Below are 26,684 nucleotides of genomic sequence, written 5' to 3'. Positions count from 1 at the left end.
ATTCATTTATCTCCATCGACATGAAACGATTATAAACGATCGATCGTTTCGTTTAAGAAGTAACTCCTTTCGATTTATCTACCCTACCGGTACATCGATCTTCGTACAGTCAAATACACTCTCTTTATATCGTAACAGCGTCAACGAATTTAATCGTTCGCCAATATTTATACCATATTTCTGTCTAAAGATCCACAGAAATGACGAGTAAAAACACATCTGAACTTCCTTATACCACTAATTTAAAACTCATCTCTTTCTTTCTCTCTCTCTTTCTCTCTCTCTCAAGAGACATAATTCATACCGCAAATATTTATACCTTCCTTATGATGTAATAAATTTTCATGAGGTAAAGTACTTGCATGCACTATCTCTCACTCTCTCACTCACTCACTAACTCTCATCTTCTCTTCTTCGCAAGTCCTTCGTATTTCGTTAGCAGACTAATCATAGTTAATCCGTAACGTTTCTCTTAAAGCATCGTCTTCAGAGAATTACGACCCACTCACCATATTTTTTTCTCTCTCTCTCTCTCTCTCTCTCTTACTCTCATTCTCTTTCTCTAATTCTCTTTTGAAGTCTCTTTAAAGGAGTTTCGATGCGACATAGACGAGCAAAGAAATCTATACCGAGATATGCGATAACTCGAGCTATCACCATTATCATATTCCAAGAAGGTGTCGAGTTATTTTAATTGAGCGTAACACCAGTACGAGATGGCTGAGTCCACCACCACCACCACCATCGCCACTGCGAAAAGCTGCATTAGAGTTCGTGGAAGTACAAATCCGTCGTATGAACTAAACGAAAAGGGAATTCTTCCTTTTATTCTCTTATCATCTTTTTCTTTTCTCTCTTATGTTAGTTGGTTGAGTTCATGAAAGCTTCGCCTTAGGCACGATTCGCCTATGACACGACGAAAAGTACGACGACAGGAACGAAGAAGAGTAATAAGGATGAGAGTTGGGAAAGAGGGACTAGGGGTTGGGTTTGGGTGAGGGGTTTGGGTGAGGTAAGAATGGCCTCGAAGAGACGCGGTAGACATCCTCGATGGACCGACCCACGATGTGCCTTCGTTAGCTTTCCTGCCAGCCGCGATCGTTTTACCTCGTCGAAAATTAATCGAATCGAGCGATAAAGTGGATTACGCGCTACGAAGAGTAGAAGAGGTAAAAGGAGGGAGAGACTCAATGAACCTCGATTCTATAATGCGATCGGCGACGCTCGTTGCTCTGAGCTTCTTTAAGGTATAATAACTGATAATTAGATACCAACATCGCCCACCCTTCTGTATTCTTCTCTCCTTCTCTCTCTATCTATCTATTGCCATCTCTCTGTCTCTCTTTCTCTTACGTTTTAGTTCTCTCGTCGACTACCATAGGGATTATATAGCAGGGCGTAATAATCCGTTCTCTGGTAAACCGAATATCGCCATTTGGATATTTATTGGACCGTTAATTCTATCATTGTTTTTCTATCACAGCCGATATCGCTTCGTTAATTTTCTTTTTTAAAAAGCATATTAATCGCAAGTGTTATTCCTCTTTTATTTTGTCACTTTCAAATATTATCCTATATTGAAAATGATTTTCATTATATGTTATTCTTTAAACTAGATCTACGCGCGCTCGGTTAATTTATTTCGTATAGATATTTTTAGTATATATATTATATTATATTATCTCATTTGTAAATTGTTCATGGATTCACGAATTCGATGATTGATTCATCACCATTGAATTCGCCATAATGCTCGTCATAAACGAACGATTTGCCCGAACGCTTGCCAATTGGAAATGCATATTAATTGTAGAACCACCTAGCAGCCCCATTACTGTCCTTATTCGATGCATAAACCTTTACCGATAATCCGCTATGTATCTCATTCTATTTTGAAATACGAAATATTTAATATTTCAGATAAAATCATTCAATAAATATTATAGAAGATTATTTTGGTTTAACGTCAAACTAAAATCATATTACAAATATAATATCATAACATAGTTATAATCTAATCTTATGAATGATTAAAGGGGAAACTATTTTTAGTAAAAAGTATTCATCGAATTGAAAACGAGAGAGAAAAAGAGAAGAAGAAAGAAAAAAAAAATTAGAAAGAAAGGAGGAAATAAGGATAGAAAGAAAGAAAGAAAGAAAGATGGGTTTTTGCGTTATTAATAGAAAAAAGAAGACGGAGACGGGAGAGATGAAAACGAGGGAATAATTTTTGCTACTCTCTTCGTCCTCGTCCTCGTCGTCGTCGTCGTAGTCGTAGTCTAGTTGGTAGCCCAGGACGGAAGAAAAAATCCTCACCGATGTAGAAAAGCTCTTGGAGTAGATAGGCCGACCTCGTTACTCGCTCTCTTACCGTCGGCCTTTTTGTCAGGTAAAAAGTTTCACTGCAAGAGGACCGAACGACCGGTTGGTTGGAGGTGGAACTGGAGTTGGAACTAGAGGTGGAGATGGAGATGGTGGTGATGGTGGTGGTGGTGATGGTGGTGGTGCTGCTGCAGCTAGTAAAGTTGGAAGGGGGTTGGAAAAGGAACCAATTTAATAAGGCCTTAATAACTTCTGAGAGAGCAGACGGCTGGTATACGGCTGTGTTTGACGGCTACTCCTCTCGTCTTTCTCCTCCTCCTCCTCCTCCACCTCTTTTTCTTTTTCTTCTTCTTCTTTTTCTTTCTCTATAACTCTCTCCCCCCTTTTTCTTTTTCTTTCTTCTTTTCTTCATCTTTTCTGCCCCTTTAGCTTCTTCTTCGCCTTTTTCAATGACTACGACGACGACGAGGACAACTACTACAATGACGAGTAAATTCGCGCTTACCAAGTAGTAGTAGTAGTAGTAGTAGTAGTAGTACCTTGTAACCCTTGGTCATAACTTTCCTTTTTCACTGACCCTTCTTCTCTCTCTCTCTCGTTTTTCTTTATTTATTAAAAAAGGAAAAAACCCACTCGTAAATCGCGTATTTATTTTTTTTTCTCTTCTTCTTCTTCTTCTTAATTTGAATTTTTATACGAAAGATTATTACTATATAGAAAAGGATCGTCGAATTTTGTGTCGAATAAATACTCACAGTTCGATAACCCCTATCTTCTTTGATCCCACTTTTTTCGATACCAATCTGTGAACCTATAGAAATTCTTGGGATAGACCTCAAAGATGTTAACCTTACCGTCAAAAAAAAAAAAGAGAAAAGACCTGTATCGCCCGTATATGGGTATCTACTGACCCATATAAATTCCCGGAATATACTGCGGCGACAAGTCTCTTTGGGATAGGTTAGTTCTACCTTTCGCCAAATTAAAGGGGAACGATCTAACCATTTCGAAACTTGATAATTTTTAATGCATTTAATCTAATATGAATAATTTAATGGACAAATTTTAATCATTTCTTTTTTTCTATTTGTTTCAGAGATCTTCAAGGGAATAATATTTCGGTTATATTTAAAACAGACTTCGAGGACATGGCAACGCTTCACGTTTTGTAAGTAATACCTTTACATAGGCCTTCTTTACGTTATCACCGTGATGAAGTTTTAAAGGCGAGAGGAGAGTGTGTTAAAAAAATAAAGAGAGAGAGAAAGAGAGAGAGAGAGATAGAAGTTAAGTCGGCTCACCTCTCGCCACGAAACCGCAGTACTATGAATATTCAGTGTCGAGAACTTCCTCGAGCATGTATTACGGAGTTTGCTAACGACCGCGATGATGGCAATGCATTTGTGCGGCTTCATAAACGGGAATTAGAAGGGGTGTCAGGGGGGATGGGGCGGAAGGAAGAATTACTTGCATAACGTCGATCCTCTTCCGCGAGTTTCATTTAAAAAATACGATCCGATTATCTTGGGTACATCTACGAAATTGTGAAAAAAATTTATTACACGGATAAAAAAAAGAATGTTATATCCTTACGTGCATAAAATATTATCGAAGAATTTGTAAAAATGATATTATATCGCGTTTATATAAAACGATATGGCTTAATCTTTGTTTAAGCATTTTATTCTTCTACTACTATTTTTCTTTTTTCGTTGACAGGTTATTATCGAACAATCAGATTCATACTATCCAAAGAGGGGCTTTTCAAGATCTGGTCGGCGTGGAAAAACTGCGGCTCAATAACAATCAAATTCGTCATCTACCGGATCTCCTCTTCAGTAATATGATGAACCTTAAGCGGCTGTAAGTACCATCGTATAAAATTTTACTATCATCTTAATCTTTGTGTGTGTGTCTCTTCGGTTAACCTTTTAAAAAGAGATGGTGAAATTTTTACCTTCCTATCAAATTTTTTTCCTTCTTATTTCTTTTATATCGTATCTCGAGGCAAGCGTACGTAAGAAAGAATTTTCGTATAACATAATATCTTTTTTTCATTAAACAGAAAATAATATAGAAAGCTTTTTTATAATGATACAATCAAGATGATGATGACAATAATAATAATGATAATTGTAAATTGACGTGTAATAAATGATAATAATAACGTTAATGGGAATAATTTCGAAAAGGCAGACACTTTTGTATAAAGTCGTAAAAGATAAGAGAGAAGAATCAAATAAAGGAAAAAATAAAAGAATAAAAAAATGTTGAGACTTTTCGATGGAACCGATGAAAAACCGGCAGACGGACGAACGACGAAGAGGAAGCAAGGGGGAGATGAAGGAAGTAAGCTTTTCCGAAAAAAGCTTCTCCCATGGGAGAACTTTTGCCAAACATGAGGAACAAAGGAACCAGCGTTGGAAAAAAAGAGTCTCGGGAGAATAATTATTATATGCGAAAGATCGTTCATGCTTTCTCTCTCTCTCTCTCTCTTTTCTTTTTTTCCACCTTCCGCGTTTTCCTTTTTTTGTTTTTTCTTCTTTTTTATTATTACGCTCTCGTTTTATAATCCACATTGCTTTTGTCAAGCACGTTCCCACTCTTTGCTAACGCGCAGACTCAGGCGCGTAAACTTTACAGACGATCCACGGCCTACATTCTTTCACTCGTTGAAAAAGCTTGAGTTAGTCGTAACTTGCAAGCTCCCCTTTCGATCGAATCGCAAACGGCATAGAGACAGTACAGTACGTATATGTATATACGTATGCGACTCGCGACTTTTTCCCCTTTTCCATGTTTAATTCTTTAAAGCCGATGATCTCCCTCGTTCGACGGCTTTAATCCCTTAGTATTATTTTGTTTTCTACACGTTGTTTTCTTTTTTTTTTTCTTTTATAAACAATTTTAATTTCTTTTAATTAATCTTATTCACTTTAAAATGTTATCTCATTTGGTCGCATATATATATAAAGATATAAAATAATAATAATAATAATAATAAAGAAAAATGTTTCTTTGAAAATAAAAATGTGAAGAAAAACAATTATTGTAACAGTAAGTAACATGAGATATATAAGTCCGCTTATTAAATTGATTTAATTAATAATCCAACTCTAAATTGGAACGCGATAAGAACGAGTTTGAAGGAAATACAACTACGAAAGAGATAGTTGTTGAATTTTCAAGAGATAGTTTATTGTCATCGTCTCTCGTTATAGCAAACACGTTAACCAGGAACATATTTCATTCATATATTGCAAAGGAGCTCGTTAATCAGGTAACACGTGGAGTTTCCTTGTTATCGGAATGAACACGCAATGCAGGCTGTGATATTAATGAAATCCTTTGGAGTTTCGAACAACTTATGGTAGAACGACAACGACTACTACTACTCCTCTATAGAAAATAAAATAAAATGAGATCATTCGGAGAGATGGTTAGATGCAGCCAGAAGGAGAAGGAGGAGGAGGAGGAGGAGGAGGAGGAGGCAGGCCGACTTCTTCCACTTATTTTTTTTTCCATTTTCACTCGGTTGAGCGTAAGTCAGAAGGCAGGAAGCTCGCTCGCACAACACGTGGGCCGCATTTCTCCTATCTAAACGCGAGAGAAACGAGCGCGGAAGATAAAAATACCGATCTTCCGATTACACCGATGCAGTCTCCCTTATATTTTCTTTCTCTCTTTCTTACTCTTTTTCTTGTTTTTTTTTTTATTTTTTATTTTTTACTTCCTTCTCTCTCATCTAGGTGCTTTTCTCTCGTAGTAAACCTCCACACCACCACGGCCGCATATTTTTCGAACCTGAATCTTAATCGATCTCCGCTACTGACCGTTCTCGAACTAGAAATAAAAAAAGAGAGAGAGACATACACACACACACGAAGAAAAAATACGAAGCGGTCAGCTGAAGAGGATCGGGACTTTATCGAGATCGTTTCCGCAGGCATAGTTCTCGAAACCCTACGAGCTGCCACTTGAGAAGTCGAAAAAGCACATGAGTTTGTGGCCCCCTTTTTCTTCTTGGACAAGGATAGAAAGAGGGAGAGAGAGAGAGAGAGCATCGAAGAGGGACGGCACGAGCTAGAGTAGGTAGAAAGGTGAAGAAGATGATGAAGGAGCAGAAAAAAAAAGAAGTTGACCGTTGGACATGGAAGTAAAAGGGAAGAAGAGAAGAGAAGAGAAGGAAGGTGAAGTTGGTGGTCCATCTATCATCTCGCAAAGTGGCCAAGACGGACGGGTCTCGAAACTTACCGTCTCGGTCTTTTCCTTCTTCTTCTTCTCATTCTAACTCTCTCTCTCTCTCTCTCTCTCTCTCTCTTTTTCTTTCATTCTTTCTTTCTTTCTTTCTTTCTTCTTCTTTCTTGAACGGAACTCCACAGTTTCCGACGATAAGACCGGATCAGGCACCTTACAAAAGAACGTATCACGTTGCGACCTTACGGCGAGTTCTCACGGCCGTACAGGATGGCCCCGATAATCTCTCATCTGCTGGTGGATAAGCAGCTAAAGTCGACGGTACACATCCATCTCCCTTTCTCGAGTCGTTCCCTACCTCGAATAAAATCGAATGCCAACGAGAATCTTACTCGTAATTTCGTGATTTCTTCCGATTTTATCCTTATATATGTTACCGTCATAACTGGAAATCCGCCATTGCTGGTAATTCCTCGGCATTCTCATCAATGCAAAGAGCCTTTAGAGAGTGTACTTTAATTTAATATAAGTTTCATTAAAATTTATTCACTTTTAGTATGAAAAATATTTACCAAAACTTTTCAAAGAAATAGCAAAGTTGTACAATTTTTAGCATTGCAATCTCTGATTTGATTTTCTCCTCTGATTGGGAGGGGTTGCGTATGGCTGTGTATGTGTCTGTGCCCGAGAATGTATTCTTTTCAACGTTGTTTAAATATTAATTTGATATTCTATAGAATATTAAAGTATTATGTTCAATGTTTAGGAAAAACTGTAAGAATTCTTCTGTTTCCGACTTTAGCGGAAGGCTCTTTGCATTGATGAGAATGCCGAGGAATTACCAGCAATGGCGGATTTCCAGCTATGACGGTAACATATATATATAACTTCCCGGATTTTGATTTTTCTGAGATTGACCTTGGCATCGTTTTTTCGTTATTTTTCCAAGAGGGATTAAGAAAGTCATGGGATTAAATTGAAAGGTCTTATGAATAAGTATTATCCGATCTTTAATCGTCGGATTCGTATTTAATTTTGCGAGCTGAATCGAAAATAAATTTCACGAGTTTAAGAAAGGAGAGCGTGGGTCGTATGACGAGAAACGAAACGTATGATTAACCCATCGCAACGCAAACGGAGAAAGTTATTCGAAGATGGTAAAGAAGACCGAGAGTACCTACTCGGAGAAGAGGTAATAAATGGTTTGACACAATGGGGAAGGGCTGTGGACGCGCCTCCTCCGATTAGTATCACTCGCTCTCTCGTCGCTACAAACGCGATAGAAAGAGGAGGAGGACCAATGAGAATATACAAGCTCGTATTTACGAGGTAATAACATTTCCTTCCTTTTATCCGCGTTTCATTCGTAAAGGGTAATTTAAAGGATGATTCGCAAAAAAAAATGAGATTGCAAATAATTCACGGGGCAGCGTGTATATCAAAATTAAACTTGAAAAATTTACAACGAAAAGTAGATTATTAGATTACAAATTATTTACGACAATTAATTTAATGTTGTGACATATACGTACATAAGCGTCAGGGTTTTACAAAATTGAAAATTATTGCGTCTGTCAACTGTTGAAGAAACACATGGTACTATCACCTAAACAATTCATTGTACCAATATTAGTTCATATAAATTTAAAATTCATTAATATACCAAACATTTTCTTGATATCGTAATGATAAATGAAACGCAAAAAGCAGATAATGAAGAATTAAGCAAATTGACATTAGATTTTTTTAATTCATAACGCGATCCAATTATAAAACAATTATCTTTCTTATATTATTGTGCATAGCATGTAATATTTTTATTTATAACAAAAAGAAAATATCTCATTTACAGGCTCGATGATATTAATCAAAAATTAATCTCCCAAAATTCACATACGAAAATCTATGACTGATAAGGGTTTGAAATAATTTTTAATAATAATAATATTAATAATACCAGTAGCAAAAATCGTCGATATTCGTTCAACAAAGTCGTCTCTTTCAATCGTTTGATTTCAAGAACAGACAGAAGGGGGAGGTACAACAATTCCTGAACACTTTAAAGAGATTGAAAAAGAAAAAGAGATGGGAAAGGCAGAAAGAAATAAAAAGGCGTTTTATTTTTACGAGCATTGGTGGTTGGGGGAGGGAGGGTGGGAGGGAGTATAGAGGGGGGATCGCGTCATTCTTGTTATCTAAAAACACGACTCGCGTTTCGTACGTACATACGCGTAGCAGACACTCCGTCTGTAAGCTTGGCATCAAACGAGCCGCGATATTTCACGTTCGTCGAACGTCGCCGATAAGAGCTGTCCTTCGCGCTTAATGCTCTCGATATCGTATCGTGGGACGTTTCTCAAATTTTTCTACCACCCATGAAGCCAACAAATCCATCGTGTCACTCTCTAACCATTTCTTTCTCTCTCTCTCTATCTCTATCTATCTCTCTCTTTCATATTTTCACGTGACTACCCAAGTAACAAGTTTCTTGAATTTCACCAAAGTCCAAAAGAATTTTCGTCTCTTCGTTTTACTATGCTTCTCGTTTTTTTCATCATCTTTCTTCATTTCTCCCCGATAACGAGAAGCCGAGCGTGTATTTCTCTTTGCCCGTTCCATCATTCCAGTATATTCTGTGCTTTCTACGCCGTTGAATTCTCGAAGCTCTTCGTTTATTCTTCCAAGGCATGAGAAGAGCAAAGTTAGAAGTCTAAATATCGGAGTACGCACGACTGGAACTTCTCATTTTCCTTGCCTTTTTATCTTTTTCTCTTTCATTTCGAACGTCTTTAAAAGGAAGGATCGATCCCATGAAAAGAGCAAAAGAGGAAAATAGAAGAAGAAGAAGAAGAAGAAGAAAAAGAAGGAAAGAAAGAAAGAAAGAAAGAAAGAAAGAAAGAAAGAAAATAGTACAGCTTTGGGTGATGAGAGGTGAACTGAGGTAGTGGTAGGGTGGTAATAGAAGAGGGTGGTAAGCTTAAAGGAGAAACAAGCGTCGCGTTGAGAATTCGGATCTCGCATTTCGCGTCCTCTTCGAGATTCGTTTTATCCCGTGCTTATCGCCCTAGTCCAGTGAGTACCAATGGAGGCGGCAAACGCTCTGGGAGCAGCCAGTTTGGCAAGACCATTTGAAATTGAAGTTGTCGAAAGAAAGAGAGAGAGAGAGACCTAGTCTCGTACTCGCCTTTCGCTAGAGATGAGACGGTCCAGAAGGTCCTTTGTGAGTGGTAAACGGTAGAGGCGCGGCCACGTCGAAATTCGGTAATTGCTTTCTGGATTGGCTCGGTTCGCGAGCTGGAAGTTCAATCTCCCAGGTTCGCCTTATGTTCGCGTTGTCCAACTCATAACATTCCTATCTCTCTCTCTTTCTCTTTCTCTTTCTCTTCCTTTCTATCACTATCTCTCTCTTTCTATTCGGTCTCAAGCGTCCCTCCTCATCTTTTCTCTTCTCTCTCTCTCCTTCTCTTTCTATCTGTCTGTCTGTCTGTCTTTTTCTGAGCCACTCTCGTGGTCTGTGGCAAGCATAATTACAGATTGCGAGTTCTCCGAGCCAATGGATGGTCAATGCTGAACCGTGCTCCAAGACCCCTAACCTATCATCACAAATGTCTGCTTAACTCGTGCCTCGAGAAGAGATTCCGAAGCTTTCTTTCTCTCTCTCTCTTGTTTCTCTTTTTTCATTTTTTTCTTTCTCTTCCAGGAGAGAGAGAAAGAAAGAGAGAGAGAGAGTTGGTTTAACAACGCTTGAGACTTGCCTGAAGATATTCGATTCCGCGATGAGCTTTAAAAAATACTCATCTTCCCTACTCGTTTTGTTAAACGAGCTCTTCGCGCTCTTCTTACCGAATGATTCATCGTATTCTTGGTGAAAGTTAGGGGAGATTAATCTCTATTGTAAGCTCGGTTAATATAAACTTTCGATAACTGTTATATAAATCCATAGTCGAATAATATTGTTAAATTGATATGAAATAAGATGATTAGAATTTTGAATAGGAGGAAAATAATATGACGACTGTGGGCAAAATTGAAAGTTTTAAACAAAATAAAAGATAGGAAAAATAGGTATCCGACGAATAAAGTTTAACGAAGAAATGAACCATTAGAGATGCTGACTCTATCTCGCATTCACTCGCAAGGTAACCCTCGTATTTCTCGCGGATAAAAGATGCTTAACAGCCTTCCGAGATACTATCTGAAAGCTCCCGTTCATTTGAAAACGGACTCGGGCAATTCGTGAAGCCGGCCACCCGTGAAAAAGCTTCGAAGTGGTTGAGAAAGAAAAACTCATTCGTTCTTATACATAACGTAAATGTGTGTATGTATGTGTGTTTGTATGTATCTATAAAGAAAACTAACAAACACAAGTACAAGGAATACGACGATGGAGGACGATGACGACGAAAGTCGAGTATATAACCGGCCACGAGAATAACTAGCAAGAGAAGAGAGCTTTCCACGTACGTAGCCAAGCTCATTAGTGGTAACTTTAACTCCTTCGTACATCCGTCCTCGCAGCAAGTCATTTTACCCTTCTTGCTCTCTTCTTATCGTGATTACGTTTCCTCTTTCCCTGTATTTTATCGTCTTCAAACGTTTCGTTACGCCTTAGGTACCAAAGCGGATTTTCTCTTCGAAGAAATGGCATAACGAAATGATAATCGTATACTTAATATTATTTTTTTTTGTTCATTTAAGATCAAATATTATTCTTAGTAATTTAATAAATCAATAGGTAAATTCCTTTGGGATTATCCTGAGAAGCGAAAACTTTTGACGTGTTCTATTGGAAAGAAATTAAATAGAGTTTCTTTTGAAACTAACTAGACCTTTCTCAAAGAGAGAGAGAGAGAAAGAGAAAGAAAGAAAGAAAGAAAGAAAGAGTAAAAAAGAAGGAAGAGGAAACACCACGATAGTGGAAGTCGCGCGACTACTAGGCCAGCATTCGATGCTCTGAATAATTTATCGGAAATGTAGGACGAACTCGCGACTAACTGAGCTCGGAAGTGGAACGAGCCGGTGTTCTTTACCCATCGGAACTCAACGTGTTACGGTCGTGTGTCCGTCGAGGGAAAAAAACTTAGAAAGGTCGACGTATGAAAGAGAGAGAGAGAGAAAGAGAAAGATTCAACGAAGCGAGTTCGTAGTAGGTACGAGGTCGGTTCTTCTTTTTCTTCTTATTGCTTCCAACGAACGAACCACCGTGGGATACCATGTGGTGACTTTGAAACAGGCTCTCTCCATCTTTAGAAAGTGCGAGAGAGAGAGAGAGAGAGAGAGAAGCGGTATCGAGATCACTGGATGATGGACGAGCAAAGGATGTGCCTTCTCTTGTAATTGCTTCTTACCGGTTCGCCTTACAATTCCCAGGACTCGATGCAAATCGATTCGTCTACCTTTTCGACTTAACTCGTCTAAAATCCTTTTTAAGATGTCACTAACGCGCTTGTTATAGACTAAAAGTCATACGATAATTACGATGTTCTTGACGTCAAAAAAGGATAATACCGATATCATTGAATAAGGAAAACGGTGCATCTGACTTCAAGAGAAGAAATATATCTACGAAATTAATCATTAAACCACATTCCGTTACAACTAAAAGAGGAGATTGCGATTTTCTAGATTGCAGTTAGCCAAGAGAGAAAGAAACGAAGAGAATATGGATGTTTGTGTATATGTATATGTATGTGTGTGTATGAATTTGGTTATTTTTAGCGTTAATCGAGAAATGAACCTTTCGAATCATTGACTAAAAGGAAACAATTGTTGTATCTTCCGTGTTGCAGAGATCTAAGTCACAATCAGATAGCCACGATAGGACCAAAGACGTTGAGAGGTGTATCTGCTCTCAAGCAGCTGTAAGTATATATTTTCCAAGGATTTCCTATTCTTTCACTCTCTCTCTCTCTCTCTCTCTCTCTTTCTCTCTCTTTTCCCTTTCCTCATCTTCATCCAATGTTCTAAGCTCCTCTTCCCGTTTCTCTTAGCGTATAATCGAAAAGTCGTGTAACCGTCCCTCGAGTGATTTCAATTAACGTTCGGTAATACTCTACATCGTTTACCGTCCAACTAGTTCACTCCAGGAAGTCCAGGAGTTGCTTGAATGCTCCGCGGTGCAACACCAAGCAAGCATCCCCGAACAAACTCGATAGTTAAACTGTTTCGAATCCCCTTCTATTTGAAATTCCATCCTTTTCCGTTAACTTTATGCATTGCGCGCGTACTCCTAAGAGTCTCACTTTTCATGATCATATTATAACCCTTTTTTTTGTTCCTTATCGACTTTCAACAGTTTATTGGATAACAACGTGCTGACGTGCATCGACGAATACTCGATAAGAGAGTTGAAGGAACTCGAAATTTTGTAAGTTTTTCAATGAAAATGGCTATAACTCGAGTACGAACTATTTTGTTCGTACTTGAGATAAAACAAAAGAATATTGGAAGATAAAACGAAGTTTGCTATCTTTCTTCGCAGAATGTTAAACAACAACAAACTAACGACGCTTGGAAAAGAAATGTTCTCCGGTTTGCCCCATTTACGGACCCTCAAGTTAGCCGATAATGCTTTCGCATGCGACTGTCACTTGGCTTGGCTTTCTCGACATTTGAGAGTATATTCTCGTCTCGGACAACACACACGTTGCTCATCTCCGGCACATTTGAAGGAACGAAGTCTGACCGACCTACAGGTACGAATAAAATCGGAAGAAATCTTGTAAGATAAAAAAATTTATCGAAAAATATGCAAGTTTTTTTGCTTCTCTTTCGTAAAAGAAAAAAAAAAAGAAGAAAAGAAAAAAAAAACAAAAAATTGGAAAAGTCGAAAATAGTTTCTCTTGGAACTAAACGAAACGTGTGCTTAACTTTCCGTATTTCTCATTCCTTTCTTTATTTTTATTAAAGGAGGAGGAGAATATTATTTTCTTTTTTTTTACTCAAACATTGCGATCTTTTTTCTATTTTTTGCTGTTCTTGGTTGCAGGAACACGAGTTCAAATGCTCCGGCTTGGTAGAACGAGCGGGCTCGGAATGCAGCGCGGAACCGCAATGCCCGCATCCCTGCAAATGCGCCAACGGAATCGTCGATTGCCGGGAGAATTCCTTGACGAAAGTACCGACCCATCTTCCCGAGGACACCACGGAATTGTTAGTAAAAAAAACCTTTACCCATTCTGACTCAACATAACAACGAGCCCCGAAACTTTTCTGTCTCGCTTTATCGATTTTTCTTTTATTTTTATTTCTATCATCCATTTATCCATTTATCTATACACTTCTTTTTCTTCGTGAATAAAGTATCAAAAGGATGATGCGCTTTATATCCCACAAATTGGAACGAAAGAAAGAAAAAATTTGATTTGAAATTTCCCCCCTCCCCCCGCCCCCAAAAAAAAGAAAAAAAAAATATAGAGAATCCCTATTCCCGGGTGCGCCACACCCGCTATCGGATAAAATAGGAAAATCGAATTCGGCGAACGTGCGATGCCAGACGTGGTGCCAATTTACCTGGAGCGGTGCGAAAAATCTGTATTTTCTTCTTTTTTTTTTTTTGCTTCTAATAATACTCGGCAACCAATCGAAACCAATAGAATAATACGGAACGATAGTTCAAATGAAGAATGACTAAATTATTATTTATTTTTTTTTGTTCATCTTTTGTTGTTGTTGCTGTTGTTGTTTTATCTCCTAAAATGTTCATTGGTCGTTTTTCAGACGATTGGAACAAAATGGTATCACGGAGATCCCACCTAAGGCCTTTTCACCTTATAGAAAATTACGCAGAATGTGAGTATAGAACTATTCCTGATTAATCTGCTTATTCACATTTGAATAAATCATGCAAATTTGTTTAACATTTTCTTTCATCTGTTTTATTTCTGTTTTTTTTTTCTAGCGATCTCAGCAATAATCAAATTCAAAAAGTAGCCTCCGATGCTTTCCACGGATTGAAGTCACTTGAATCTTTGTAAGTTTTCGAAGTTTTATATATCATATGTATTATCGTACTCGATAATAATATGAGTTAATACGTATAACACGAAATTTACATATTTCAGAGTTCTCTATGGAAATAAAATCAGTGACCTTCCAGGTGGTCTCTTTCAAGGACTTTCCAATTTGCAATTACTGTGAGTGATTGTATTACGTTTAATGATTTTTAATTAGGCATCATGGTTATTGATTGTTCAATGAAATTATTGCAACAGCATTAAATTATTAACAAAACAATATATTTTCTGTTTCCAGTTTGCTAAACGCTAATGAAATTTCTTGCATAAGGACTGACCTTTTCCGAGATCTTTACAACCTCACGTTACTTTCTTTGTACGACAATAATATCAAGTCATTGGCGAACGGAACCTTCTCAAATCTGCGGAGTATCAAAACACTGTTTGTATCTCTCTCTCTAGCGTTTATCTTAATAATTATTTATTTTATCATTCAATTCAATTATCTATTCAAATAACGATGGTTAAAAAATGAATGAGAAAAAAAGAAATGGGGATTTCTTTCGTAGGCATCTAGCAAAAAATCCTTTCATCTGCGATTGCAACTTGAGATGGTTGAGTGTCTATCTTCACGCACATCCAATCGAGACGTCCGGTGCAAAATGTGAATCGCCGAAGAGGACGCAGAAGCGGAAGATCGATTCGATGCGGGACGACAAGTTCAAATGTAAGGGTAAGCACGATTCGACCTTTTCGGTATCTCTTCTTAAAACTTCGAGAGGACAGTGTATACAGGTCGGTAGCTTCTCCCAACTAAAATCTCGCATTGTTATCCCCCCACCCCTCTTCATCATTAGAATTACATTAACATTCATTAATAACGCTTTTCCATTTCTCGAGCATAATAAGTTTCGTTTCCAGTTAACGTTTATATTAATCGAACACACTCAATAGATAGAAACGTTTCGAACTAATGCAATATAAGAAAACTAAACTGATATACTGAATTAACCATCGATCGTAATACGCGATATTACGTATATTTTACAGGGTAATAATTTAATTAAAATCTCTACCAAGCTTACTGAAGAAATATTAAAATTCTAAAACGCGAAACGAGTTTGTCATCTATATAATCTCGAAGAATAATTATTCTTTCTAATCTGTGTGCTATTAGACGATCGTCGAAGAGTAATGTTCGCGAAAGCTTCTGCCTTTGGCCATGGCCAACGATGTACGATTTAGATTTATGCTTTCATCCGCGCTGATATTACGCTCGATGTACCTTCGTTAGTCTCATGGTGCATCTCTTGAAACAGTCTTTTTTCATCTTACGTCTGGCGTCGTTTCGATACATCTTGCAACGCAACCAGCGCCAAGACCTTTATTTTCTTTTTATTTCTTCTTCTTCCTCTTCTTCTTCCTCTTCTTCTTCTTGGTAGTTGTCGGCACGTCCGGTCTGGATGATCGGCCAATCCGTACAGGTGTAGCCACGGTTGGATTCATTTGATTAATGTCGTGCACTTTGTCGAGCCTGTGTAATTGCTACTGGATGCATCGCTGCAGAATCCCTGTCTCTCTACGCTTCTCAACCGATTGCTTATTTATTATGCTAGCATATTATCCTTCTCATAAGGACCAACCGTCGACATTTATGATTATTGTTATGCGCTTATTGCGACTTGCTCGGCCACATTTCGAGTTCATTAATTTATAATATACTTACTTCTCTCAAACTTGTACGCAAAGTGACAAACGAAATATCATTTCAATGTTAACTGTAATTATCGGATTATCGGTGCTTCTAATTTCATACTTTTCACGCTTCAACGAAGATTTTAAAATTAACTCATTTTTAAATGGAAGTCGTCGTTGGAAAAAGTAATTAATTTCTAACATATAGAAATTTATAATAATATAATATAATATTTAATATATTTATATAATTAATATAAATATATGATATAATTTCTATTTTAGAAATTAAATTTTGTTTATTTTTATTTATTTTCTTTGGATTACGTCATGTGAGTGGATATACAAACTTCGAATAAAGAGCCACGGTAATACGCCGTATATGTTCGAGGATAATAGCCAAAAGTTTTCACCCATCCTCTTTCTCCTCTTTCGCGGTTTCGCGTTTATCCCAAATGCACTTTGCCTAGTACACAGGATAATCTTGAAAAACACACGTTCCGTACGTATGTACATACTTGTAGATTCTTGCTAAACGTGTACGGATAACTATATATATGTATTACGTATTATATATATATAGAGCTACTCTTTTTCAGTATGAAGAGGTCAGAGGAAGTAAAACGACGCCGGGGAATAAACATTTCGGAAACACATATGTGCCCTTGTCTCCTACCCCTTTTACAAAGTATAAAGGGGTATTCTTGTTACGTGCATTTCTCTAAACGAGAGTTTACGCTCCGGGCGTAAAACTTGAAAGGAACTTTCGTAACTTCCGCTCGAGCCATAGTAAAAATTTACGCTAAAGCCGCACGCGGTTTACGAAAGGATTCAAGACAAGAAACAAGAAGAAGGCGAGCAGCCAGTTCAAACGCCTCCTTCGAATCCTTGGAGAGAAAGTATACTATCTTTTGCGAAGTTGTTCTTTTATTTCCTCGGCAAATAACGTGACCACGGTCGAACGATTTTCGATTTTTATCGAAAGAAGAAAATACTTTTTTCGATCTTCGATATATATATATATATATAGAAAAATAAGAAGCAAACAGTATAACAATATTTCTTACATTTTCCTTTCTTTTCTTATTCTATTTCGATTTCAAGCGTGTATAAAAGCTTGATAACTTTCAAACCAATGATCCAATTTAATATTGATCGTAGCTCATTGAAGAAATTATTCTACGAATCGATTTTCCCTATTTCTGAACAACATATCGTTATATGTATTACGATAAATTACTGATATCGTTTCGCGTCCGCGTAAACGCGTATCGTGGTTCGGTTAATTCACAATGTAGAGGTATAATGCGACAATGAATCATTTCTCTATAGCCGTGCTCTCATGCATAAACATATTTACTATGTGTAATGCCCAACGTGTGCCGCTAAACACTCAATTATTGAACGGGCACGTTCTCCTACAAGCGATGCCCGGCCGATCCCAGTTTTGCAATGTCGCCAGGCATGATTGTTAATTATTAAAATGTATTAAATCAGTATATTATCGTTTCACCACGTTCATTCTCTCTCATATAATTACATTCAACGTTTCTCCTTTTGACTGTGTTGGTATATCGACAACGAATAAATTTCACTAAGCATCTATCAAGGGGTATCATCCTATCGACAATTCAACATAGTTATCAATAAATATCATTATCATTCGTTCATCACGAAATGCCTCATTTGCATACGGTAACTCACTCGACAATGATGGGAGTGATGCGAGCGAGGAGATTAAAAGTGAAACGTTATTTAACATTTGTTTTATTTATTCTCTACCATATGCAGAAATTAATATTTCATTAAAATAGACACAAATAAGAGAGATAGAGGGAGAAAGAAAGAGAGAGAAACTTCATAAAATACACGGTAGGTATACACAAAATAATCGTATGTTGCTCGTTTCATGAGTAAATAAAAGACTCGCATCGCTTCTACTTTAACGAGCAGAGAGATACCTTGTTTTAATGAAAATTAGAATATTTATATAGATCAGGCAATAAAACTGTTAATTCGACTCTATCAATGAGTTTTTTGTTTATAGGTGACGAAGAACTTTTGACTAAAAGGGCTGGTGAATGTATTTTACCCGGTGCATGCCCTTCTTCTTGTACATGCAACGGTGCAACTATCGATTGTTCCGGTAAGAAGCTTACCTCGATACCTCGAGATTTACCGATCTACACCTCAGCTCTGTAAGTATCACTTTACATTCTCTCTCGCAACGTATAATTTCAGTCAGTATTTTTTTTTTTTTTTTGTAATATACACTGAATATCGCTGAATATTTCTGTGCGAGTTGTTTTACGCGTTTTCTCGCTAATACTTGACTAATATCGATGTCAGATATGTGACACTCAAATGAAGATAAATACTATTATCATATCTATTTTCCACAATATCTCTACTACCCATGTGGGCACGCGTGACATGAATATACGGGCAATGTTTTATAACCGAGAGAGACACGTTGAATTTTAACGAATGAATTGTAGTTGTTAAACATTTTCAAATTCATTATTACATGTTACAGTTTCTATCAATTGTATTGATCGATTCTGTTTGCAACTTTTATTTCAATATTATTTATCGTTGTTAGATATATATATATATTGAAAATGACGTGTATAATCGAACGAAATTATTTTACCGATTGGTTTAATTTATTTTTGTTGCAAATTTGTCTTTCTACGAATAAAAATAATCATTTTCATGTTATTAGTCGTAATCAATTATTTTATCCGATTAATAAATCAGCATTACATGATTAGTTAATTTAACGTTGTTTCTCTTTCAATATTAATTAATTGTCCGCATTAATGTGAAAAGGTCAAAGAGAAAATATTGCGAGTTATTATTTCCCTCTTTTCTCGATGCAGTTTGTTAGGTAACAACGAGTTGGACAAGATCAAAGCGGATGGGTTATTCCAAAAGCTTCCGGAATTGCAGCATCTGGATCTAAAGAGAAATAAAATCTCACGCATCGAAGCGTCTGCTTTTCAAGGAGCACACAAGCTCACCGACCTGTAAGTTTTCACCGAACGTTCGATAATCATTTTTCTTTCGTTTTTGTATTCCCCTTCATCTTATTTTATGAATTTTCTTCGTTTATTCTTCACAGATTGTTGTCCGACAATCGACTTAGAGAGGTTCACAACAAAATGTTTACTGGTCTGACGAATCTGAAGAGCTTGAATCTCCACGGAAATGCTATAACCTGCGTGATGCCTGGGGCTTTCGACGGATTGGCTCACATTCGTGCCATGTAAGCGTTAATAATTAATTGATATTACTCATAGGATTTATCTTTAAAAGCGTATGCATATCGTGTGCGCTTCCGCTTATCAAGATCCTTTTTCCAAGATAACGAACTATACATATTAAAAGATATACATACTACGTATATACGCAAATACATGAATTCTAATGATTCCGAGTTACTCGAGTCGTGAGTTTGATGTATAGCTTTGCGTTTCCAGCAACATGCAAGGCAATCCACTGTCGTGTAATTGTCACCTCGCATGGTTCGCCGGATGGCTCAGGAAACGAGATATGACAGGAATGACCGGTCGTTGTCACGATCCCCCGCGACTCAAGGACGCCGTCATTAAAGATATTCCACATCACGAATTCAAATGTAACAGTACGTATGATTCTTACACAAGCTACTAGATTTTATTTAGTCGTTGGACTACTCTTTTGAAACAACCGGATTGAACAATTTCTTTTATCTTTTTTCTCTTCTAACCTAGTGTAAAATAGATATCAAAGAACGATTCGTGTTTTCCTTATTCATTTTTTTTTCTGTAATAACGTACTCTCGAACAGATAATAATTATCTGTTAAGTTTGCATAAAATAATTATTTGCGTTAACGAAAGAACGAACGAACGAACGAGTGGCCAACGGTAGGTAGATAAAACTTCTTTTTAATCTTATATCATCAAGTTTCAGAACGAAAGTATAAGATAGTTTTTTATTAATATTTAAGTACTTAATAATCGTCTACTTAAATTTGCATGAAATTACCGAGGCGCGTTTTAATTTGCATAATCAGCATTTCTACGCGTTCTCTCTTGCTTATTCTATCCGCGGTAATTCGCGGGTTAAAGGGTTTCATTAACGATTGCCGTTTCGTTTTACGAACATCAGACGACAGCGTTGGCTGCCTGGGCGACGATTACTGTCCACCCCAGTGCAATTGCGCCGGCTCAGTGGTGAGGTGTTCCAGGGCTCAGCTTACGGAAATTCCACGTGGGATTCCACCAGAAACCACGGAGTTGTATTTGGACGAGAACGGCATTAAGACCATCCAGCCGGAGAGACTGAACCACCTGAGGATTCTGACCAAGCTGTAAATAAAACTTCCTCTTTATATTTCTTTTTCTCTCTTTGCCATCATTTTTTTCTTTTTTTTCAGTTAACTTTCACCAACGTGTACTAACCTTCTTTTTCCATTCGTTTCTTTTTTCCTAGCGATTTGAGCAACAATCAGATCGGAATGTTGTCAAACGATACCTTTAGGAATCTCACGAAGCTGTCGCACCTGTAAGTTGACACATTTTCTAATCTATTCTTTGGAAAGATCTCCCAACGATTTCTTTATACTCATTCTTCGTATTTTTATTCGTAGAATCATCAGTTACAACAAATTGCAGTGTGTGCAAAGAAATGCTCTAGCAGGATTAAAGTCTTTACGTATGATGTGAGTTTTATCGATCTAGTTTAATTACGTAGAGATATACGATTTGCTATTAGGAAAAGCGTTAATCGATAATATTCATTCCGACAGCTCTCTTCATGGCAATGACATATCGGTGATTCCCGAAGGTGCCTTTGAGGATTTGAAATTGATAACTCATCTGTAAGTATACTCAACGGGATACTAAAAAGTTCGATAATAATTGGAATTTGAACGATTATGACTACTATTATTCATTTTCCAGTGCACTCGGTTCGAATCCTCTCTATTGTGACTGCAGTATGCGTTGGTTAGCTGAATGGGTGAAGAAAGATTTTGTTGAAGCTGGTATAGCCAAGTGTTTGGATCCACCAAATATGAGAGACAAACTTCTTTTAACTACCCCACCTGATGCGTTTTATTGTAAAAGTAAGTATCCCATCGATACGTATGAAGATCGGGAACAACTTTGTCAAGAAATATGATTTTATAATGTCAATGTAAATTTTGTCTTGACCAAGTATTGTTCAACGATCTTAGTTATCTCGTCGTGACGGTGTTTTTAGTTTGAATCGTGGAACGCGATCAGTCTGTTTAGTTCGTGGTTTTTTGGCCCATCAGCTCGGTACGGTACTAAAATTGCTCATTAATCGTAGACCTTTCTTCCGCGCAGCCAAGCAACAGCCAGCCGAGATCCTGGCAAAGTGCGACCTGTGTTACACCGCGCCATGTCAGAATGGAGGACTCTGCGAGGCGCTTCCGGATAGGCAGTTCCGTTGCAAGTGCGCGCCAGGATATCACGGGGACAGGTGTCAGCATAAAATTGACGCGTGCTATGGAAATCCTTGCAAGAACACCGGAACTTGCAAAGTATTGGAGGAAGGAAGATTCAGGTATTTACCGGCTAGACTATTCTCAAGTTTGTCAGTAGCTCGTCGGGTCGACTTTAGCCTTGCTCGTTATCCCGTAGTTGAGTTTATCTTCGACGTCGATATATCTAATCCTGTCGGCGCGCGAGATCATCCAACAGGATTACGTAATTATCGGACGGAATTCCTTTAACTCTTCTATATCTCTGTCTATTCTATCGATCGATAGTAGATATCTTAGAAAAACGTCTGATGAGTAAAACGAGCCTGCTGCTTCCTACGAATGCGTAACGAATAATAATAATAATAATAATAATAATGATAATAATCATTAAGACGTATCGAGAATTCAATTTGAACGATCGATACGTCAATTAGACACGAAGTAGTGATTAAGAACAATTGGTAGAAAGTAGTTTAAAATGCATGATAGTATAGTGACGATGAAACTGTAATTTTGAATCGATTAGGCTTTATCAGTAGTAGCCTCGTAGATTTTTGTACGAGTGTGTTAATCGCCATCATGGAAAAAAGAAAGAAAAAAAAAAAAAAAAGAGAAAAAAAAAAGAAAAGAAAGAAAGAAAAGAAATATAGAAAGAGTAGAATATGAAACGGGACGTGCACGTGAGCCCCGAAGAGCGACGTTAGTTTTGACGAATCTAGCTTGACCGAATGTCAAGCTCAATCTCTCGATTGACGTTCAGTCCGTGTGTGACAGTTGCGACTGTGCCCCCGGATACGAGGGACTCCGATGCGAGAGTAACGTCGACGACTGTGCGAACAACAAGTGCGCCAATAACGCGACCTGTGTCGACCTCGTCCAAGCCTATCGATGCGACTGCGCCCCAGGATTCATGGGAGAATACTGCGAGGCGAAAATACCCTTTTGCACAAAGGGGCACGACCCCTGCGAGAATGGGGGTCGATGCGTCGATCACCAGACCCACTACAGCTGCGAATGCCCGATCGGCTTCACCGGCCTTAATTGTTCCACCAACTTGGATGACTGCGGTGATCATATGTGCCAGGTACGACAACTCAATCCCCATCCTTCAATTTACAATTTACACGCATTTTTCACGATGTGTCATCCTTATTCGATCGAATTAACTATTTTCTTTTTTAGAACGGTGCTACTTGCATCGACGGCATAAACAATTACGAGTGTAAGTGCGCGGCGGAGTATACTGGGAGGTACTGCGAGATTGCACCATCAACAGCCATGTTATATCCGCAAACGAGTCCGTGTGCTCATCACGATTGTCAATATGGTGCCTGCTTTCAGCCAGCTCCTGCTTCTGCCGCGGACTATCTTTGCCAGTGCCACCCCGGCTATACCGGTACGTTTTTAAGATTATTTTGGTTTTAAATCGAGATATAAAATGTAGTGTGTAGTTCGATTAAAGAACACAGTATAAACATATATAAAATTTTAATGAAATGTAGGAAAACGATGCGAGTACCTGACGAGTCTGAGCTTCGTGGACAATAGCTCGCTGGTCGAGCTAGAGCCGCTACGCACGAGGCCCGAGGCAAATGTGACCATCGTCTTTACGACCACGCAGGAAAACGGGGTTTTATTATACGACGGTCAAAATGGCGAGCACATAGCCGTCGAATTGTTCAACGGTCGCGTTAGAGTCTCTTATGACGTTGGAAATTATCCCACTTCAACGATGTATAGCTACGAGATGGTCTCCGACGGTAAACCCCACATGGCTGAACTTTTGGCGATTAAGAAGAACTTCACGATGAGGGTCGATCGCGGTCCAGCCAGGAGCATCATAAACGAGGGCCCAAGGGAATATTTGAAGCTCACCACGCCGATGTACGTTGGTGGTGTTACATCCGACGCCGCCACCGTAGCCCTTACAGAGTTCCGTTTAAGGAACGTCACGAGCTTCCAAGGTGATGACCGAATCGTTAAATCTGTTAGAGTATCCTTTATCGAATCGATCGAACCTCGAACTAACGAACTTTAATCCTTCAACATAGGTTGCATCTCTGAGATGTGGATCAACCACAAGCTAGTGGACTTTAGTAACGCAGCCAAGAGGCATCGTGTTACTCCTGGATGTGCTTCTAACGAGGAGGAAGCTGATGAAGCACGAGACGTCATCGAAGCCGAAGGCATTGCTGTTAGCAGTAATGAGGATACTTTGCCACAGGAGCATATTCCTCCTCCTCCTCCTCGCGAACATTCCGGTAACTTTGAAATTTCTTCTATTTCATTATCTCCCTCTACACTTTTCATACAAAGTTAAGATTCAAATATATAGAAATTTGTTCTGAAATCTTTCGATTAACTTTTAGATATCGTCGTATCGCTACCAATCACAGGGACTTCCGATCCCTGTACCAGCCACGAGTGCAAAAAAGGCTCACAATGCGTTCCATCGCCATTTGGGAATGATTATTCCTGCAGATGTCAGACCGGCTGGCACGGGCGATATTGCGAAAAAGGTGATTCTATTCTATCTACATAATTGAAACCTTTTATTTTTCATGACAGACATCATTAGGAAGTAAATTCTCGTGACTCTTATAAAAGGTCTTTGTGAAAGGTCTACCCCCGGCCCTCCTTTGTTCGTTCGTTTCATGATTGAGACAAGATAATCGTAGAACGAATTTCATTGAGTGGTGCATTTCGAGTTTTGGACTTTTCGAAAGGGGGATGGGAACTTTAGAGTATGCTGGTGGCATTCGATGATCTAAGTTAAACTTTTCATTTCCGTTTCAGCGCCAACGTGTCGTAAAGAGCACACGAAGGAGTACTACAGCGAAAACGGATGCCGTAGTCGACGACCTGTGAGACTTGCCAAATGTTGGGGAAGTTGCGGCAATTCGTGCTGCTTACCAAGAAAGACCAAACGACGCAAGGTATTCTCTCTCTCTCTCTCTCTCTTTTTTTTTTCTCTCTTTCTTTTTTTTTTCGATCGATATCAAATTTTCCTAAACTGTCGAAATGATATATTATTTTTAATACAGTAGTAAAGTTTGAATCCTAAGATCTAAGTGAACGTTGTTTAATTTTTATCAAATTTCGAACATCATTTACTTATATTTCTCCTATGTAAAATTGTCAAATTGTTAAATTTCAGGTTCGGCTGATCTGTACGGATGGCATGCGATACACAAAAGATATTGACCTCGTTCGTAAGTGCACCTGCACTAGAAAGTGCTACTAGCAAGTAGTAATATCCACATCTCGTCGAGCAAGCAACAAACTCTCTTTCAACAAACATCATCGTAGCAGTATATCGAGACTCAACGAGATCATTGACAAGGAAACCCCGCGATCCAAAATGTCGCGTTATCGATCTTTTAAATATCCCCGAACATTCGAAGATGCGCCGAAGAAGGAAAGAAGAAAAAAGGGATGATTAGATTAGGTGAAGAATAAATAAAGTAACTGCGCCTATCTTCGACGCACCTTCAAAATAAAACGCAGGAGATCTTTGAAAGTGAGAGTGACATAGAACAGTGCGGGCCAAAACTAAGATGGACACACACAGCCGGCTCAGTGTGATATGTATTATTAATTATTAATTATTAATTACTATTATTATTATATTATTATTAATATTATAATTATAATTATTAATAATAATAATATTATTAATATGATTACTATTATTATTATTATTATTATTATTATTATTATTATTATTATTGATAAAGAGAAGAAGCAAAAGTATATTGTACGTAATATTAAGTATGATGGACTATCGATATTAAAAGGGAAAACTTTAAAAAAAAAAAAAATAATAAGCCATGCGCATACATATTGCAGTTTAACGCATATTAGGTATTAAACGTATTATTATAGGATTGTAAGGATTCATAAGTGTGGAACGAGGGATGGAAGGATGGGTAGGAGAAAAAAAAACTAATAATGGGAAGGATAATAAAAGAAGAAGAGGGGAACAGGATGCAAGCGTACACGCATCATTTTCATCCCTAATACGATACGATTTGTGAATACGAAAACGCGCGTGCTTGTGACGAATAAAATGCAAACAATCACTTAACACATACACACACACACACACACACACACATATATATACTTGCAGTCGCGAATATTTAACCGAGCACGTAATGTGACCACACTATTTAAAAAAAAAATGATGGTTCGTAAGACTCGTGAGTATTAACGAATTACAAACGAAACGTAATATTTACGCATGATAAATAATAGTTTTCAACGTGTCTCGTCTTTTACTCAACTAACGTTAATTCTACACGTCGGGTATATACCCAGAAATAATTTACTTCTGGATCGAATATGCAATAAAACGAAAAAGAATAAGAAAAAAATAATTAAAAAAATACATAAAAAAAAAAAAAGGGAAACAAAAGGAAAGGACTGCTACATTTTTTATCATAATGTATTTATAATGAATACGTATAGTTGAAAAAGCGTTTGTTCCTCGGGAGACTATTTTATTTCTTCGTTCTTTGTTTATTGCTTAATATTTATTTATTCGCCGAAGATTGTTCGTTTACGAGTCAAATATGATATTTTATTACGCGAATATTTTATTTTCTTTTTTTTTTTTTTTTCGTTTTTTACATATTATATTTCTTTAAACGTCATAGACGTTAAAGAATTAGCACTCATATATATATATATATTGTAGCGTTATTTCTAACTTTTTATCGATAGTTTTGAAAGTAAGCTTTTCGTACGATAAAGTTTAAATGACAAAATAATATATATACATATATATACATTATATATATATATATAGTTTCTTATTTTCTATTCTCTTTTTTCTTCTACATTTTCGTTTCTTTCACTTTCACGAAAGGTGTAGACTTTATCGATTTGGTATCGGCCTACTTACGATTAGATACGTTTGAAAACGATTATACATTCTACGAAAGTAGTTCTTTAAAGTGTACATAAATTATAAACTGATCATCATTTTAATCAAGAAAAGATTGTGAGGTCTCCGTG

General features: G+C 37.6%; 1 protein-coding gene across 2 annotated transcripts in view; it reads left to right on the top strand.

Annotated features, from left to right (window-relative positions):
• The window catches only part of LOC106793763 (protein slit), a 367,043-nt gene extending 341,751 nt beyond the window's left edge, over positions 1–25,292 (top strand). Inside the window, exons 3-30 of one of the 2 annotated variants that reach the window (XM_014760952.1) lie at positions 3,419–3,490; positions 4,042–4,185; positions 12,309–12,380; positions 12,815–12,886; positions 13,001–13,214; positions 13,508–13,671; positions 14,239–14,310; positions 14,420–14,491; positions 14,583–14,654; positions 14,773–14,916; positions 15,044–15,207; positions 18,217–18,367; positions 19,052–19,198; positions 19,294–19,437; positions 19,652–19,815; positions 20,324–20,525; positions 20,648–20,719; positions 20,805–20,876; positions 20,964–21,035; positions 21,118–21,281; positions 21,526–21,745; positions 22,440–22,749; positions 22,848–23,061; positions 23,168–23,629; positions 23,717–23,926; positions 24,035–24,184; positions 24,462–24,601; positions 24,823–25,292. In XM_014760952.1, the coding sequence (XP_014616438.1) occupies positions 3,419–3,490; positions 4,042–4,185; positions 12,309–12,380; positions 12,815–12,886; positions 13,001–13,214; positions 13,508–13,671; positions 14,239–14,310; positions 14,420–14,491; positions 14,583–14,654; positions 14,773–14,916; positions 15,044–15,207; positions 18,217–18,367; positions 19,052–19,198; positions 19,294–19,437; positions 19,652–19,815; positions 20,324–20,525; positions 20,648–20,719; positions 20,805–20,876; positions 20,964–21,035; positions 21,118–21,281; positions 21,526–21,745; positions 22,440–22,749; positions 22,848–23,061; positions 23,168–23,629; positions 23,717–23,926; positions 24,035–24,184; positions 24,462–24,601; positions 24,823–24,909 (4,243 nt within the window). In that variant the 3' untranslated portion in view covers positions 24,910–25,292. The remainder of the gene's footprint in view (positions 1–3,418; positions 3,491–4,041; positions 4,186–12,308; positions 12,381–12,814; positions 12,887–13,000; positions 13,215–13,507; positions 13,672–14,238; positions 14,311–14,419; positions 14,492–14,582; positions 14,655–14,772; positions 14,917–15,043; positions 15,208–18,216; positions 18,368–19,051; positions 19,199–19,293; positions 19,438–19,651; positions 19,816–20,323; positions 20,526–20,647; positions 20,720–20,804; positions 20,877–20,963; positions 21,036–21,117; positions 21,282–21,525; positions 21,746–22,439; positions 22,750–22,847; positions 23,062–23,167; positions 23,630–23,716; positions 23,927–24,034; positions 24,185–24,461; positions 24,602–24,822) is intronic. The other variant, XM_014760950.1, reaches the window with a different exon arrangement.
• The last annotated feature ends 1,392 nt before the right edge of the window (positions 25,293–26,684 follow it).

Source organism: Polistes canadensis, unplaced genomic scaffold (assembly GCF_001313835.1).
Source record: "Polistes canadensis isolate GaletaPanama2010 unplaced genomic scaffold, ASM131383v1 scaffold_18, whole genome shotgun sequence".
In the NCBI taxonomy this organism is placed as follows: domain Eukaryota; kingdom Metazoa; phylum Arthropoda; class Insecta; order Hymenoptera; family Vespidae; genus Polistes; species Polistes canadensis.
This window is presented reverse-complemented; position numbering and strand designations above follow the sequence as displayed.